The 18,249-nt window shown below is 43.1% G+C and overlaps 1 protein-coding gene across 1 annotated transcript in view; it reads right to left on the bottom strand.

Annotated features, from left to right (window-relative positions):
• Positions 1 to 18,249, bottom strand: part of LOC120057428 (protein turtle homolog B-like) — a 235,761-nt gene that overhangs the window by 156,377 nt on the left and 61,135 nt on the right. Inside the window, exon 2 of the mRNA XM_039006053.1 lies at positions 7,670 to 7,861. Within this exon, the coding sequence (XP_038861981.1) occupies positions 7,670 to 7,861 (192 nt within the window). The remainder of the gene's footprint in view (positions 1 to 7,669; positions 7,862 to 18,249) is intronic.

Raw genomic sequence — 18,249 nt, 5'->3', positions numbered from 1 at the left:
ACTCAAGGCTGTAATCGCTGCCAAAGGTGCTTCAACAAAGTACTGAGTAAAGGGTCTGAATACTTATGTAAATGTGATATTTCAGTTTTGCTTTGTCATTATGGGGTATTGTGTGTAGATTGAGGGAAAAAAACGATTTAAACAATTTTAGAATAAGGTTGTAATCTAACAAAATGTGGAAAAAGTAAAGGGGTCTGAATACTTTCCGAAGCCACTGTACATGCATATGTGTTTATATCTGAATATACTGTTTGTCTGAATGTCTATATCGGTGTTTCTTCATTTTTTTGTATGTACCAATGCTTTATATATACACTAGATGACTGTGTTGAATCGATCGTGCCTCCATCTTGGCACTCCCCCACCCTTGTAAAAAAATATTTTGGAAGGTATAGAAATGCATTTATACATGTCTACATTACTTTTTTTTACACATTTATTATATTACAGACACCTTAATGCATACTTTGAAATTATATTATGTGAGCTAAACATAAAAATTATACATAAAAAGTATATAAGAAATTGTTAAATACATACATATGGAGGACTGATCCTTCAACCGGTGGCTTCAAAGTCTCTCAATGGCCAATACATAGAACCAGTAATCCAGGTTTTATATACATAATTGGTGTGTAGAGGTAGGGCAGCAGCATGAAGCCTCAGGTCTAGAGTACCACTCAAGTCAGACCTCTGCTCTGAGCTAATGATGACACAAGTCCAGCTGTTACACTTGTCCCTCCTTTCCCGCTTCTCCTCTCATTCCTCAAATTACCTCATACCTGTCAGTGCATGTCAGACTGTCACACCTAGTGATTCTCATATCAAATCAAATGGGGTGATATCGTGAGAGGAGCCATCTACAATTCACACTAGCTCCAACGCAAACCTGAGAGGTTCCTAATAGGTTCTGCTAAACTTTGACAGAAGGGCAATGTGGATGTTGTCGCTTTGAGGAACTTATGCAACTCTAGTCTTTTTTTGGGCCTTACTTGGAGATTCTCCTCATTGATATTGGAGCGTGGCTATGGTTGCGGGTTGGCTCTCACACTGGAGCGAATATTGGAGATCAGTGTTGGAGATCTATACTTCAGAAGGATAACTGGGCCGCAGCCTGCCTGGCCAATAGAAAGGAAGGATTGCTTTAAAAGTCAGCTATATTTTTTATCTGGGTGATTAAGTGGGGATGGGAGAGAGGGGGGAAACTACGCGGACATGGAGGTTGAAGATAGTACCAAAGTTGTGGGACATGCTGGAAGTGTAGGTACAGGTAAATACAGTCCTCTACTCGGTGGACCTTCCTGTATCTTTGCCACAGTTAATGTAACCGTTACTGTGGCTCTTTTTGTTTGAAACAAGTGTAACACAATCTTTTGGTTTCAGAAAATGCCTGATCCAACGCTGAGTGCTTGTTTCTATAGAAACACAGGGCATAGGGAGAGAAATCCGGTTTGGCTTGGTATTAGGGCAAGTGTAAGGAAAGTCATCAGTTTGGGGATCCCATTGATATTCTGAGAGACCAGGGACAATGTTTCTCTAAGGTTGCCATGTGCAATCTTCGACAGCAATGTTCTCAGGAATTGCAAGGGGATGAATGTTGGAATATTCCATATGTTGGGTTATTTTGGGTGATCTCGTATGCCTGCTACATTGACCATCAGCAACGACAATGAGACCCTTTAAAGCGATCTTAATCTATTTGCAGTCAAAGGTAGGCAGACTGTTTTTCTAGCACAAACTGGAATATGTTCCGGGATTCTTCCAATGGCATTCAGGAGTACACCACATCAGTCACTGGCTTCATCAATAAGTGCATTGATGACGTCGTCCCCATAGTGACCGTTTGTACATACCCCAACTAGATGCCATAGATTACAGGCAACATCCGCACTGTGCTAAAGGGTAGAGCTGCCGCTTTCAAGGAGTGGGACTCCAACCCGAAATCTTATAAGAAATCCCGCTATGCCCTTCAACGAACCATCAAACAGGCAAAGCGTCAATACAGGACTAAGATTTAATCGTACTACACCGGATCCGACGCTCGTCGGATGTGGCAGGGCTTGCAAACTATTATAGACTACAAAGGGAAGCACAGCCGAGAGCTGCCCAGTGACACGAGCCTACCAGACGAGCTAAATTACTTCTATGCTCGCTTCAAGGCAAGTAAGACTGAAGCATGCACGAGAGCATCAGCTGTTCCGGACGACTGTGTGATCACGTTCTCCGTAGCTGATGTGAGTAAGACCTTTAAACAGGTCAACATTCACAAGGCCACAGGGCCAGACGGATTACCAGGACGTGTACTCCGTGCATGCGCTGACCAACTGGCTAATGTCTTCACTGACATTTTCAACCTGTCCCTGACTGAGTCTGTAATACCAACATGTTTCAAACAGACCACCATAGTCCCTGTGCCCAAGAATACTAAGGTAACCTGCCTAAACGAATACCGACCCGTAGCACTCACGTCTGTAGCCATGAAGTGCTATGAAAGGCTGGTCATGGCTCACATCAACACCATTATCCCAGAAACCCTATACCCACTTCAACTTGCATACCGCACCAACAGATCCACAGATTTTGCACTCAACACTGCCCTTTCCCACCTGGACAAAATAAACACTTCTGTGAGAATGCTATTCATTGACTACAACACCATAGTACCCTCAAAGCTCATCACTAAGCTAAGGACCCTGGGACTAAACACCTCCCTCTGCAACTGGATCCTGGACTTCCTGACAAGCCGCCCCCAGGTGGTAATGGTAGGTAACAACACAGCCGCCACGCTGATCCTCAACACAGGGGCCACTCAGGGGTGCGTGCTCAGTCCCCTCCTGCACTCCCTGTTCACTCATGACTGCATGGCCAGGCACGACTCCAACACCATCATCAAGTTTGCAGATGACACAACAGCGATAGGCCTGATCACCAACAATGATGAGACAGCCTATAGGGAGGAGGTCAGAGACCTGGCCGTGTGGTGCCAGGACAACAACCTCTCCCTCAACATGATCAAGACAAAGGAGATGATTGTGGACTACAGGAAAAGGAGGACCGAGCACGCCCCCATTCTCATCAACGGGCTGCAGTGGAGCAGGTTGAGAACTTGAAGTTCCTTGGTGTCCACATAACCAACAAACTATCATGGTCCAAACACACTAAGACAGTCGTGAAGAGGGCATAACAAAGCCTATTCCCCCTCAGGAGACTGAAAGGATTTGGCAAGAGTCCTCAGATCTTCAAAGGATTCTACAGCTGCACCATCGAGAGCATCCTGACTAGTTGCAACTGCTCGGCCTCCGACCGCAACGCACTACAGAGGGTAGTGCGTACGGCCCAGTACATCACTGGGGCCAAGCTTCCCACCATCCAGGACCTCTATACCAGGTGGTGTCAGAGGAAGGCCCTAAAAATTGTCTAAGACCCCAGCCACCCTAGTCATACACTGTTCTCTCTGCTACCGCACGGCAAGCAGTACCGGAGCGCCAAGTCTAGGTCCAAAAGGCTTCTTGGTCCAAAACAGCTTCTACCCCCAAGCCATAAGACTCCTAAACAGCTAATCAAACGGCTACCCAGACCCCTCTTTTACGCTACTGCTACTCTCTGTTTATTATCTATGCACGGTCACTTTAACTCTACCTACATGTACATATTACCTCAATGACCTCGACTAACCGGTGCCCCCGCACATTGACTCGGTACCCCTGTATATAGCCTCGCTATTGTTATATTACTGCTGCTTTTAATTATTTGTTACTCTTATTTTCTATTTATTTAATTTTTTTAGTTACTTATCTATTTTTTACTTAACACGTTTTTCTTCACTTCTTAAAGCATTGTTGGTTAAGGGCTTGTAAGTAAACATTTCACTGTAAGGTCTACTACACCTGTTGTATTCGGCACATGTGACAAATACAATTTGATTTGATGTATCATATTCTCTATGAAGACAGTCAAATACAGACCCAAGTCAATGGTGTTTGAACTGAGGTCTCATTTAGGCCCAGAATGTGGTGTATGACAGACTCTTTGTAGCTCCTAATGGAACAAGCCAAACACCATAGATGAATGTTCCTCTCTCAGACAAAGTGGAAATGCCTTCCTGCCAATACACAAAGCCTTTTCATTGGCTTGGGGTGGCTAGACGGCACGGCACCGAAACAAAGATGCACCCTGTTGGCACGACAGACGGAGGGCCGCCCTTCGCCCAGAGGAAGCAGTGCCCCCTCAGTGCCCTCCATGGTGAAAAAAGCAGCAGTCCAATCTACAATGGGCACAACTCAGACCTCTGTGTGAATAAGAAGTGCTATTGATTCCTAGCCTTGACGCTGACCCTCATTCTGTTCCAGCGCTGTTCCATCCTCACTATGTTCCATTGTAACTCACAGTAGAGGGAAGCAGAAGTCAGTTAGCGACGACTAGAGCTTCGGATCCAGCAGTAGCATTAATTGAAAAGGGCCCCTGTTCAGTAGCTACTGCAGCGCAGCAGGGAAAAATTGGCTATAGTTTAAAGCACGGGTTGTCAATCTCTGTGAGGATTGTCAAATGTAATTTGTACCGGGGTGCGAGGAGCTGTCTAAAAACAGCAACAGGGAAGATTGTAGAGGAGATGCATAAATCCTTTGAAAGATATTCCAACAAATAAAAAACCGCCTACCATCTAGATATAATGGCTGGAAGCTATTTTAGAAGATTGAAAATGTTCTACCACCTTCAATTATTTGTCTCTTGATGCACTAAAACACTGTCCATATGATTTGCGTCTTTGATCCAGTAAAATGTTTTTAATCACAATCAATTGGGGAATGTATCACTTCGATGCCATTTAGTCATATAATAATTATGTTGACTATTGTTCTCTAAATGGTGATTTACACTGAACAAAATTATAAAAACAACATGCAAAGTGTTGGCCCCATGTTTCATGAGCTGAAATAAAATATTAAAGAAACTGTCCATACTTCACCCATTGAGCATGTTTCTGATGTTATGGATCTACGTGTACGACAGCATGTTCCAGTTCCCGCCAATATCCAGCAACTTTGCACAGACATTGAAAAGGAGTGGGACAACATTCCACAGGCCACAATTAACAGACTGACTAACTCTATGCGAAGGAGATGTGTCACGCTCCACGAGACAAATGGTGGTCACACCAGATACTGACTGGTTTTCTGATCCACGCCATTACTTTTTTTTTAAAGGTATCTGTCACCAACAGATGCATATCTGGGTGGGCCTGGGAGGCCATAGGCCCACCCACTTGGGAGCCAGGCCCACCCATCCACTGGGGAGCCAGGCCCAGCCAATCAGAATGAGTTTTTCCCCATAAAAAGGCTTTATTAGAAACAGAAAGACTCCTCAGCAACCCCTCAGACGATCCAGGTGAAGAAGCCGGATGTGTAGGTCCTGGGCTGGTGTGGTTAAACGTGGTCTGTGGTTGTGAGGCCGGTTGGACGTACTGCCAAATTCTCTAAAACGACGTTGGAGGCAGCTTATTCTCTGGCAACAGCTCTGGTAGACATTCCTGCAGTAAACATGCCAATTGCACGCTCCCTCAAAACTTCAGACATCTGTGGCATAGTTTTGTGTGACAAAACTACACATTATAGAGTAGCATTTTATTGTCCCCAGCACAAGGTGCACCTGTGTAATGAGCATGCTGTTTAATCAGCTTCTTGATATGCCACACCTGTCAGGTGGATGGATTATCTTGACAAAGGAGAAATGCTCACTAACAGGGATGAAACAAATGTGTGCTCAGAATATGAGAGAAATACGTTTTTTATGCGTATGGAACATTTCTGGGATCTTTTATTTCAGCTCATGAAACATGGAACCAACACTTTACATGTTGCGTTTATATTTTTGTTCAGTGTATAATATAGTATGTCTCTGATGGAACCATGTGACATCAAACACGCAAGTGACTTGCTACTTGGCTGCTCAGTCAGCTATCTGGCTACAGTATTAACTATGCTGCTTCATGGCTGGATTATCGGTCATAATCAGTCGTTTCTAATACATTATAAAGACGGCATTCATAGCAACTGCCTCCAACTCCAAATCCTAGAGATTTTGCTGTGGGAGCCTGGCTCTGCATTGTAAAGGCACTTTAACAGAAACCTCCACTTTGTCTGATGCAGACTGCAGATAATCTATTGACTGGCTCCCAACCAAAGGGATTATAGTGTGCTAATCATATATGGCATATTAACAGTATAATGCATCTAATGGGAGTGATGTTATTTAAGGGATCAAAGGGAAGCAGATTGTTTTCCACTGTGACCATCTAGGATACCTTTAATAGCGAAAGATATGACCTAGGAACAAATGCACCTGTAAAATCAATGGAGTTGTTTATTATCCATTTTAAAGGAAGACATCTTTGTATCTTCACCCTCATTATACATTGATCTATTTTATCAATAAGAATTGAAGCACATTTTACACCCATTCATTATAGCTAATAACACCTGTCAAAGAACAACAATATTATGGTCTCATAGCTAAAGCAGAGATCAGCCATATGTCATGTTTCACAAGCAGTATCACACTTCTCGCACCTGAGAAGGGGATATTTCTTACAGAGCATTTGATTCCCACTGTGGGTGTTAGGGGAGGGTTGTGGGAGTTGATGTTATGTGCTATACAGAGACAACCTCCCCTAGACAGCAGTGAAAATCCCAAACGTGCTCCCTTCCTTACACACACTCGATCTTGTGAATCTGAAAAAACTTTAGCCTCTCGGATCATTTGAAAATGTTTTTTTATTGAGACAGACAAATGATATGGGAGGGGGGAGATGGAGTAGCGGTGGGGCCGGGATTTATATATATGCTGAGGTGTAAAGATGTGCGCTGAGAGTCGGGAAGCAAGTTCAGGGAGTGAGTGTTTTAATAAATAAACAGAACATACTACAAAACAAGAAACACGAACAACGCACAGAACTGACAGAAACAATGACGCCTGGGGAAGGAACCAAAGGGAGTGACATATAAAGGACAGGTAATCAAGGAGGTGATGGAGTCCAGGTGAGTGTCATAATGCGTGTAACGATGGTGACAGGTGAGTGCCATAACGAGCAGCCTGGTGACCTAGAGGCCGGAGAGGGAGCACACGTGACATGAGGGGTGACGTATATGTGCTGCATGTTGCAGCGTTACCTGCTAGACCAGCCTCGATTTCAGAGTAAATTCAATTACTATAGTAATTGCCTAAACAGCTTTACTTTGAATTCATGCCCAAGGCTGGTCTAGCAGGTAACATATAGCATATAGAAACTACATTGAGTGTACAAAACATTAAGAACACCTGCTCTTTCCATGACAGACCGGCCAGGTGAATCCAAGTGAAAGCTATGATCCCTTATTGATGTCAATTGTTTGTGTCAAAAACTGCAACGCTGCTGGGGTTTTTAATAATCAACAGTTTACCATGTGTATCAAGAATGGCCCACCACCCAAAGGACATCCAGTCAACTTGATACAATTGTGGGAAGCATTGGAGTCAACATGGGCTAGCATCCCTGTGGAATGCTTTCGGCACCTTGTAGAAGAGGGGGCTAAATAGGTGTACAAAATGACAAAATTGACAAAACTGACCAACGGCAAAACACCTTTGACACCTGTGGTTTGGGGCTAATGAAGAGGGAGAGGTGTTCTCCTACCGGCGTACTCCGGGTCCACATGAGGCGGGTGGAAGCGGAAGTTGATGAAGAAGGGGATGGGCACTCCGAACTTGAACCATTCCACCACATAGGGCTGGCCGTTCAGGGGGTGGGCCACGTCGCATCCCAGGATGACGTTCTCTCCAGCGCGCGTTGTCACAAACTGGGGCTCCTCTCGCACGCCGTGGGCACCTGGGAAACGGAGAGGGGGCGACATTACTTAATTGTGGTGAAATAACCAACCGAAAGCAACCTAGAAGCAAACGGGTCATCTTTTATTAGCATACCATCCACATTGTGTCTTAGAGTTCCAACATCAACCACAAACATTTTGTTTGTTTTTTCACATAGAGAAATGTAAGATAAGAAATCCTCCTTGAAAAATTTCATGAAGTACAATATTCACAAAACGTGATATACAGTGGTACATCCTCAACCAACATAAACAGAAGTGTCACGGCCGTCATCAGGGTGGAAATGAGGTGCAGCGTGATGAGCGTACATTTATTTTATTTGAAATGAATGTCGCCAAGAAAACAAAGAAATGACCGTGACGCTTAACAGGGCTTTAGTGCCACTAACAAAGATAACTACCCACAAATGCGAAAGGAAAAAAGACTGCCTAAGTATGATTCCCAATCAGAGACAACGATAGACAGCTGCCTCTGATTGAGAACCACACCCGGCCAAACACAAAGAAATAGAAAACATAGAAATAAAGAAACTAGAATGCCCACCCTAGTCACACCCTGGCCTAACCAAAATAGAGAATAAAAGCCTCTCTATGGCCAGGGCGTGACAAGAAGACCTAACCTAAATTACACTGATTGGGCCACAGAACCTTATTCAACCATAAGGTCTTCTTATTTGTTAGAACATCTGCCTTTTAAGTAGCCTCCTCCACTTCCACCATCCTGGTTTACTTTTTCTCTCACGTAGAGAGCACCCTGTTTGTGATGACAGAGAATCATGAACTACGGGTGTCATAACTCAAGGTGGCGACAACAAATTCCATCCTGAGCTAAGACCAATAGTTTTAGGAATGGAATATAAAGGACATAGCTCTGTGTGTGGGAAAAAAAGCAGTGCACTTTGTCTTGATACCATCACCCATTGCTGCCGTGGCATGAGGCTTTCTACGAGTCTGAGACACTCACTTGAGGAAGATAAGGCACACGCTCGCACAAACACACAGACACACACACTGTACATTTACTGGACTTTCATTACATGCTGTAAACTTGGATGGAACATATCTTAACTTCCTTATTTACTTTTTACAAGACATACACTATATGATCAAAGTATGTGGACACCTGCTCGTCGAACATCTCATTCCAAAATCATGGGAATTAATATGGTGTTTGTCCCCCCTTTGCTGCTATCACAGCATTCACTCTTCTGGAAAGGTTTCCACTAAATGTTGGAACATTGCTGCGGGGACTTGCTTCCATAGAGCAACAAGAACATTAGTGAAGTCGGGCACTGATGTTGGGCGATTAGGCCTGATTCGCAGTCGGCGTACCAATTCATCCCAAAGTTGTTCTATGGGGTTGAGGTCAGGGCTCTGTGCAGGCCAGTCAAGTTCTTCCACACCGATCTCGACAAACCATTTCTGTATGGACCTTGCTTTGTGCAGGGGGGCATTGTCATGCTGAAACAGGAAAGGACCTTCCCCAAACTGTTGCCACAAAGTTGGACGCACAGAATTGTCTAGAATGTCATTGCATGCTGTAGTGTTAAGATTTTCCAGTGCCACTGGAACTAAGGGGCCAACCAAACAATGAAAAACAGCCCAAGACCATTATTCCTCCTCCACCAAATTTTACAGTTGGCACTATGCATTCCGACAGGTAGCGTTCTCCTGGCATCCGCCAAACCCAGATTAGTCCGTCAGACTGCTAGTTGGTGAAACGTGATTCATCACTCCAGAGAACACGTTTCCGCTGCTCAAAAGTCCAATGGCGGTGAACTTTACACCACTCCACCCAACGCTTGGCATTGCGCATGGTGATCTCAAGAAGCTCCCGACGAACAGTTCTTGTGCTGACGTTGCTTCAAGAGGCCGTTTGGAACTCAGTAGTGAGTGTTGCAACTGAGGACAGACGATTTGTACACGCTACGAGCTTCAGCACTCGGCGGCCCCGTTCTGTGAGCTTGTGTGGCCTACCACTTCACGGCTGAGCCGTCGTTGCTCCTAGACGTTTCCATTTCACAATAACAGTACTTACAGTTGACCGGGTCAGCTCTAGCAAGGCAGAAATTTGACAAACTGACTTGTTGGAAAGGTGACATCCTATGACAGTGCCACGTTGAAAGTCACTGAGCTCTTCAGTAAGGTCATTCTAGTGCCATTGTTATATATGGAGATTGCATAGCTGTGTGCTCGATTTTAACATCTCTCAGCAACGGGTGTGGCTGAAATAGCCGAATCCACTAATTTGAAGGGGTGTCCACATAATTTTGTATGTATAGTGTAATTCTGCAGACACTGACAGGGGACTTGACATTGTTGGTTTATTACGATGAAGCTGTGTGTACATATGTCCACAGGGCTATCTGTTCTACCAGAGCATCGATCCTCTACTAATTCATGTATGGCTTGGCTTTACAACCGGAAGCGAAGTGTGCTTTCATTTTACCAGTCAATACGGCTAATCAAATGGTGGTCTGCTCACCTCTGTGGCCCATAGGGATGCTGGGGATTATTGGGTTTGTCTTTGAGGATGACCCAGTGCCAGTGGGTTGCTATAGGAATGCTCTACATCCATGTTTCTCTCCAGCTGGTGTCTGCTGGTTTTCGTTTCTCCCTGGTACTTAATTATTGATCTGTTACTGTAACATAATGACCAATGTCTCACCAACTCCTAATTCCCGCTGCTGGGAGGGGGAAATTCACTTTTACTACCTGGCTAGAATAGGAGTAGGCCTATAGTCAGGGGCCTCGGTGAATGCAACAAATCAAGGAGCAGCAGAGACAGTGACGCTTGTAAACCATCAAGTTTCAAGTTTTGCACATCACATTCTGCACTACCGTATACGAACAATAGGGTGAAAGGAAGCCAGCAGCCAGGAAAACTATGTGAAGTACGCTTTGTTGAGGAGAGACTCATTCTTGGCAAATCAATCCTGAAAACCAGATATATATCAGTTGTGCTATTACACACTTAAACATAAAAAATCTCATTGCTATAATAATCTGAAATTATACTCAAGGATATTATTGTATGTTACAAATGACTTAACTCATGTTTACAGCAAGAGGCAGGGAAAACGTGTACAGCAAGAGGTGTGAAGCAGGGAAAAACGGCATGAGCTTTTAAAGTGTATATTAAGCCCATATTCAGAGGCATGAAAAGCTTCAACAGTCACCTTGGCTGGAGGTCAACACAAAATAATAGCTTAATTACCTCACTTTACACTAAACAGAGGATGATTATCATATAATTTCGTTGTAGTTGGCTACATGTCGGATGAACACAAAACAGCTTCATTCTGGGCAGTCAGAGGCTGCTCAAAATGCTTCTTCAGTACAGAGAAATCCTCTCATTCTGTCTTTTTAAGGTATGGAAAGTCAGGCACTTACATTGAACACTATAACTATAACAGGCATATTTACGGTTGCCGAAACATTGCTGTAATGTTGGATGATGGTTTACTATGTGGATCTGTGTGTGTTCTTCTTGTGCTTGGCATGGGCGGATAAATAAGAGGATGAGGGAGAGCGCATATACCCAAGACTCCCCCTGCCTCCCCTACATAGCCCAGCGCTACGGGTTGATTGGATGCCGGTGACATCACCAGCAAGCAAAAACAGGCCTCTGGAAGGTATGACTTCACTGTTTATATTGATGAGGGAGAAGAAACAAGCGTTAATAAGCTCCTCTTCTCTTCCATTAGGATTTTGCCCGGAGTGGGACGGTCAAACACTTTAATCTCCGAGCTGCAAGAGGGAAGAGTAGAGCATATCCTTCCAGAGAGGTTCACAGACAGCCTATAGAGTGGGCTCTAATGTTTGAGCATGGCTGTCTGTGTTCAAGAAGATGAGATGTCCTATCACTCTCGGCTGTAAGATCGACATTTGGACAGCTGTCACTCAATGGTGTCTCTGTCCGAATTTAATGAGCCCAATCCAAATGTTCTTTATCAGTCCAACCATTTTAAGAGTACAGTATTTCATTATGATTATATTAATAGCTGCATTTATCAAACAAACCATTCACTTCTGAACTGTTCCTGAACTGTGCCTGAAGTTTGAAGCACCCTCAATCACGCTCCTCGAGAGATTAGAAGTATACATTAAATATGCAAGACTTTCCAAACTCATTGAGAGTGACCATTGTTGAATACTAAAGTCCATATGCTAGCTTGCACTGAATACAAAGAATTCTTAAGTTCAGGAAGATGAAATAGTGGTAGATGGCGGAGAAGTTGAACTGAAATGTAAACTCTACAGTCTACACTGTAAACTGTCCTTACCTCCAGAAAATACTTATGTTGGGAGTTTAAAAAAATAAAGAAAATACATTTTTTGAAAATTGCTCAAAATTAAGTGGGTATTAGCCTAAAAGTTAAGTGGGTATTAACCCAAAAGGTGTAAACTAATTTGATATAGCACAGTCAAAATCTATTAATTTAGAGAACCACATAATAGGGTAGACTGAACAAAAATATAAAACGCAACATACAACAATTTCAAATATTTTACTGAGTTACAGTTCATAAAAGGAAATCATTCAACTGATATATATTAATTAGGCCCTAATCTATGGATTTCACATGACTGGGAATACAGATATGCATCTGTTGATCTCAGATACCTTAAAGAAAAGGTATGGTCGTGGACCAGTCAGTGACCACCATTTGCCAAATCTCCTTCACATAGAGTTGATCAGGCTGTTGATTATGGCCTGTGGAATGTTGTCCCACTCCTCTTCAATGGCTGTGCGAAGTTGCTGGATATTGGCGGTAACGGAAACACACTGTTGTACACATCGATCCAGAGCATTCCAAACATGCTTAATGGGTGACATGTCTGGTGAGTATGTAGGCCATGGAAGAACTGGGACATTTTCAGCTTCCAGGAATTGGATACAGATTCTTGTGACATGGGGCTGTGCATTATCATGCTGAAACATGAGGTGATAGTGGCGGATGAATGGCACGACAATGGACCTCAGGATCTTGTCACAGTATCTCTGTGAATTCAAATTGCCATAGATAAAATGCAGTTGTGTTCGTTGTCTGTAGCTTATGCCTGGCCATACCATAAACCCACCACCACCATGGGCCACTCTGTTCACAATGTTGACATCAGCATACCGCTCGCCCATACAACACCATACACGTGGTCTGCGGTTGTGAGGCCGGTTGGATGTAATTCTCTAAAACAACGTTGGAGGTGGCTCAGGGTAGAGAAATGAACATTCAATTCTCTGGCAAAAGCTCTGGTGGACATTCCTGCAGTCAGCATGCCAATTGCACACTCCCTCACAACTTGAGACATCTGTGGCATTGAGTTGTGTGACAAAACTGCACATTTTAGAGTGGCCTTTTATTGTCACCAGCACAAGGTGCACCTGTGTAATGATCATGCTGTAGAATCAGCTTCTTGATACGCCACACCTGTTATGTGGATGGATGATCTTGGCAAAGGAGAAATGCTCACTAACAGGGATGTAAACACATTTGTTCACAAAATTTGAGAGAAATAAGCTTTTCATGCATATGGAACATGTGGGATCTTTTTTTCAGCTCATGAAACATGGGACCAACACTTTATATGTTGTGTTTATATTTTTGTTCAGTATACTTCAAAATGGCATTGTTATTACCTAACCCAAAAGTGCCGGAGAAGTAGTGGCAGCCACTCAAAGATCAAAGTCAGCACGACTGAGTTTCAGATCAATAAAGGGTAAATTTGCAAAACCATAGAAACTGGATTCATTGTGCCTGACTGTGCAATTATCACACGCAGGGAAGAGAAATCCAGCGGGACACACGCTGTGAAAGAGAATGGAATGTGAAATAGTCTGTTAGCGGTGTTTAACTTATGCAGTAGAAGAAGAACTGGGAAATGTAATATGGAATTGCTTCACCTCCTCGGCCAGACTAATTGCGCTGCTCATCTGTGTATGTCGACTGTCAAAAACCCAAATATCATGGTGGCTTGAGAAACTAATGAAGCACAGAGGGAAGGGCAGGATATGACCTACCTGGCTCACATGCCCTCCAACAAGTATCACTCACTCATTTTCAATTCAAAGTAGACTCTGCTGGGGTGCACAGAGAGCATCTAATTCTTCCTGCATCACTGCTAGAGTGTAGTCATGGCCTTATTATCATGCCATGAATTTATGTCTATTCAAGTCTACATATCTAAAGGTAACGGTTACGTTGCTGCTTGTAACATCAAAGTGAGTTATGATACCTGTGAGTTTTATTCACAGGGCCAAGTGAGAGATTGTTATTTGGGTTCAGGTATGATAGTACCATTTGAAGGAAACCTTCATTGAGTCTGCCTAGTGTGCACTGCTCACTAACAGTTTACCTCTCTGCAAGCTAACTCCCTGGTACACCGTCTCTGCCCTGTTGCCCTCCACCTATCTCTACCCCAGAACGGTCTCAGTTGCCAGTTTATTAGGTACAGCCATCTAGTACCGGGTCGGACCCCCCTTTGCCCCCAGAACAGTCTGAATTATTCGGGGTATTCTACAAGGTGACATAAACGTTCCAAAGGGATGTTGGTCTATGCTGACACGATGGCATCACGCAGTTGCTGCAGATTGGACGGTGGTAAATTCATACTGTGAACAGCCCGTTTCATCTGTTGATTTTAGCTGATAGGATTGGAGCTGGGTGTGGTTGCAATAGCCCATCTGTGACAAGGATTGCCGAGTTGTGTGCAATGGTGTAAAGTACTTAAGTAAAAATACTTTACAGTACTACTTAAGTCTCTTTTTGGGATATTTGTACTATTTATAGTGTTGACTACTTTTCCTTTTCTTCACTACATACCTAAAGAAAATGATGTACTTTTTACTCCATACATTTCCCTCACACCCAAAAGTACTTGTTACATTCTGAATGCTTAGCTGGACAGGAAAATGGTCCAATTCATGCACTTATCAAGAGAACATGCCTAGTCATCCCTACTGCTTCTGATCTGGCGGACTAAACACTAAACACACATGCTTCGTTTGTAAACGAGTGTGCTCTTGGGTGTTCGTACATTTTAAAAACAAGAAAATGGTGCCATCTGGCATGCTTAATATAAGGAATTTGAAATGATTTATACTTTTACTTTTGATACTTAAGTATATTTTAGCAATTACATTTACTTTGATACTTAAGTATATTTAGAACCAAATACTTTTAGACTTTTACTCAAGTAGAATTTTACTGGGTGACTTTTACTTGAGTCATTTTCTTTTAAGCTATCTTTCCTTTTACTTTTTCCACCACTGGTTGTGCATTCCGAGATGCTGTTCTGCAGCATCTCAGCATCTACACCACTGTTGTACTGTGCCGTTATTTGTCTGTTTCTGGCCCGCCTGTTAGCTTGCACGATTCTTGTCATTCTCCTTCGACGTCGCTCATCAACGAGCTGTTTTCGCCCACAGGAATGCCGCTGACTGGATGTTTTTTGTTAGTCGCCCTTAGTAAACCCTAAACACTGTGTGCGGGAAAAGCCCAGTAGGGCAGCCGTTTATGAGATACTGGATTCTGCGCGCCTGGAACCGACGATTATACCACTATCAAAGTCGCTTAGGTCACTAGTTTTGCCCCTTCTAACGTTCAACTGAACAGTAGCTGAATGCCTTGATGCCTGTCTGCTGTCTTTATATAGCAAGCCTGGGCCACGTGATTCACTGTCTGTAGGAGCCATCCATCCATTTTCGTGAACGGGTGGTCTACCTAATAAACTGGCCGGTGAGTGTACATGGGTATTCATTGTCTAGTTGGACTTGGGTACATGTTTTTTCTTCATGTATTGTCTGTGGTTGGAGTCGTAGCTAGCTTGTGTGCTTTGGGTGGTACCCTTATGCTGGCTGGGTTTGCAAAAAGGGAGTTAGTATATACATTTGTATAGTGTTTAGTAGTGTCAAACTTGACCACTCAATTGCCAATCTTTAAGCCCAACAAGAGTTTAGACCAGTTGTGCCAATTACTGGTCAAGGGCTAATAGTGTCTGGAGATTTTGCTTAGTTAAGTAACTAAAGTCAATGATTGGCCAAACTTTCAAATTTAATTTAGTTCTCTTCATATTGGACATCTCATAGATTGTTGTACATTGAAGATTTGTGACGTACTCAACATTTCGACTGATTTCATGTCATGCAATCATGCATTCTTCAAGTCATTCCACTACAAGTTACGTGTTCCCTAAAATCCTTGTCAAAGGTGAATCGGACCAATACCTCCAACAGTAACCACTGAGTGAAGAACCTTATGAGGCCAAACGTTGTGGCGCTGTCAATAAAAGGCGCACACTGCATTAGTGTCCATTCATCGTGCCTCTCCACTGCCTGCTTTCATTGATGGTATTGCTGCTCATCATATGTGCCCTAACGACTTTCTTAATACAAATTCACACCCTCTTTCAGTGCTCCTCTGCTCTCAGAGTGCAGACAGATCCTATCTCACATAAGCTCCAATAAATAACCATAGAGTAGCATGTTAGCGTTGATGGACCTCTAATTACGAAAGAGGGGAGGAGGCAGTGCATAACTCAACCACGCAGCCTCGATTAGCATTTTAGAACCTGATGAGCGGCTGCTCCTTTGTGCAGGTTGATTACTTCACCTTAACCTGTTCACCGCTTCTACAGCAGCATCCTTTATGATGGATATTGCTTCTGACAGCTCTGTTAATGCCATCTCCTTGTCCCCTTCCCTCTACTTTGCCCTGTGGTCCCCCCTGATATCTAATTTCCCTATAATGCTCTTCTATGGTGTGCATGACTTCACTTTGCAGTTGCCCTGTTGATTCATGGTGCCTACAATCCTTGGAGGACCTTGGTGACTCTGTTGATACTTAGTCATTGGACTAAGGTCAGACAGAGGAGTTTTCATATTCCAGGAACTTCTGTTATCTGGTTTCTAAGCTTTACAGCAAAGTCAGCAGGTCAGAAAACATTGCAAAAATGTATATAAGGAGATTTGCCTTGAAAGAATCAGTATGGTGAAAAAGTTTGACAGTAAAATAGAAATCTTACTCCCCACTCTAATTTGCATATAGCGCAATTTATCACCATCAAGCCTAGGGAATTGTGAGACAGTGAACAGTATACCATCACCTACTGATGAATGTAAAGGCTTGGGACTGCCGAGACAGCATGCACAAAACCGGAGCATGCAATTATCAGGCGCAATTAAAAAGACTGCAAATGAACTGTAAAACTGTATAGCTCTTAAACAGAGTTTGTACTTATTAGGAGTCAAATGTATTCAGGAAGCAACAGGGAACCTTCATGCAGAAATTTCAGAGGAAGTGGAATTTGAACTTTTTGCCTGCTTCCACTTAAGATCGCACCACAGAGTGTCTTTGAAGAGTACAAAGAAACTGGGTCTGATTTTGAGACTCTTACCACCTAGTGTCTGGCTGGAATTAAGGCCAATAGAGATGCACTGACAGTCCCGATTCTCCACCTTTTTCCTGAAGTGTGCACTCACAGACTATTGTGCATGGATGCTTACACCAATCTTATGCTTTTAAATCCATGACAGGAGTGTGCAAGTGCACACTTCTGGAAAAGGGTGGAGAATCGGGACAGTCTTTCAGTCAGAAAAGTGTATTACCATACTGAAATGATATAGATGCTCTCTGCAGAGACATCACAGCAAAGGGTTTAGGGTGAGTACAGCTAATCCAGATAGTTTGTTGGTATTTGAAGTTTAATAAAAAACTTAATCCGCAAACATATGAAAATAGGTGATGAGGAATCTATTGCTTCACTGAAGATTGTATTACTATCTACTAAATTAATTTCTCGAAATATGGTTTGTCTGTGGGAGTACTAGGCTTGTGAGGGTTATTGTTAGGCTTCTGTAACTACTTTCACATGGACCTGTGATTTCGCAACTGGTAGCCTGGTGGGCACAGTTAGCATCTGTGTCTACCACTTAAAGACACTTTATTCTGTGGGGACTTAATCCACTTTATTTGATTAGGTTGTACACTTTTCTGACTGAAAGAGAACAGATACAATCAATGGCATGTTTTGGAAAATCTTCGAAAATGTACCAGAGTTCAGTTGACTAGAGTACTCTGCTCTCTGAAGAAGCTAGGTTAGCATTCAACAACAAAATGTTAGCCTAATCAGGACCGAAATCTGTGAGTACAAAACTTAAATCCAACTGTAACTGACAACAAGGAGATTGCTCGAAATATAATGAACAGATATACTCACTGAAGTATTAGGCTTGGAACACATAACAAAGCATGAGTGACAAATAATTGTTGACCTAACTGCTTACTGTTCTACAACATTAAAGGAGACAATGACTCTAACAGCGCAATTACCAAGCGCTCTATGATTAATGGTTGTACCGTATTCTCCTTGGCATGTCTAGGCCTGA

The sequence above is a fragment of the Salvelinus namaycush genome, chromosome 12 (assembly GCF_016432855.1).
Source record: "Salvelinus namaycush isolate Seneca chromosome 12, SaNama_1.0, whole genome shotgun sequence".
NCBI classification, from domain to species: Eukaryota; Metazoa; Chordata; class Actinopteri; order Salmoniformes; family Salmonidae; genus Salvelinus; species Salvelinus namaycush.
This window is presented reverse-complemented; position numbering and strand designations above follow the sequence as displayed.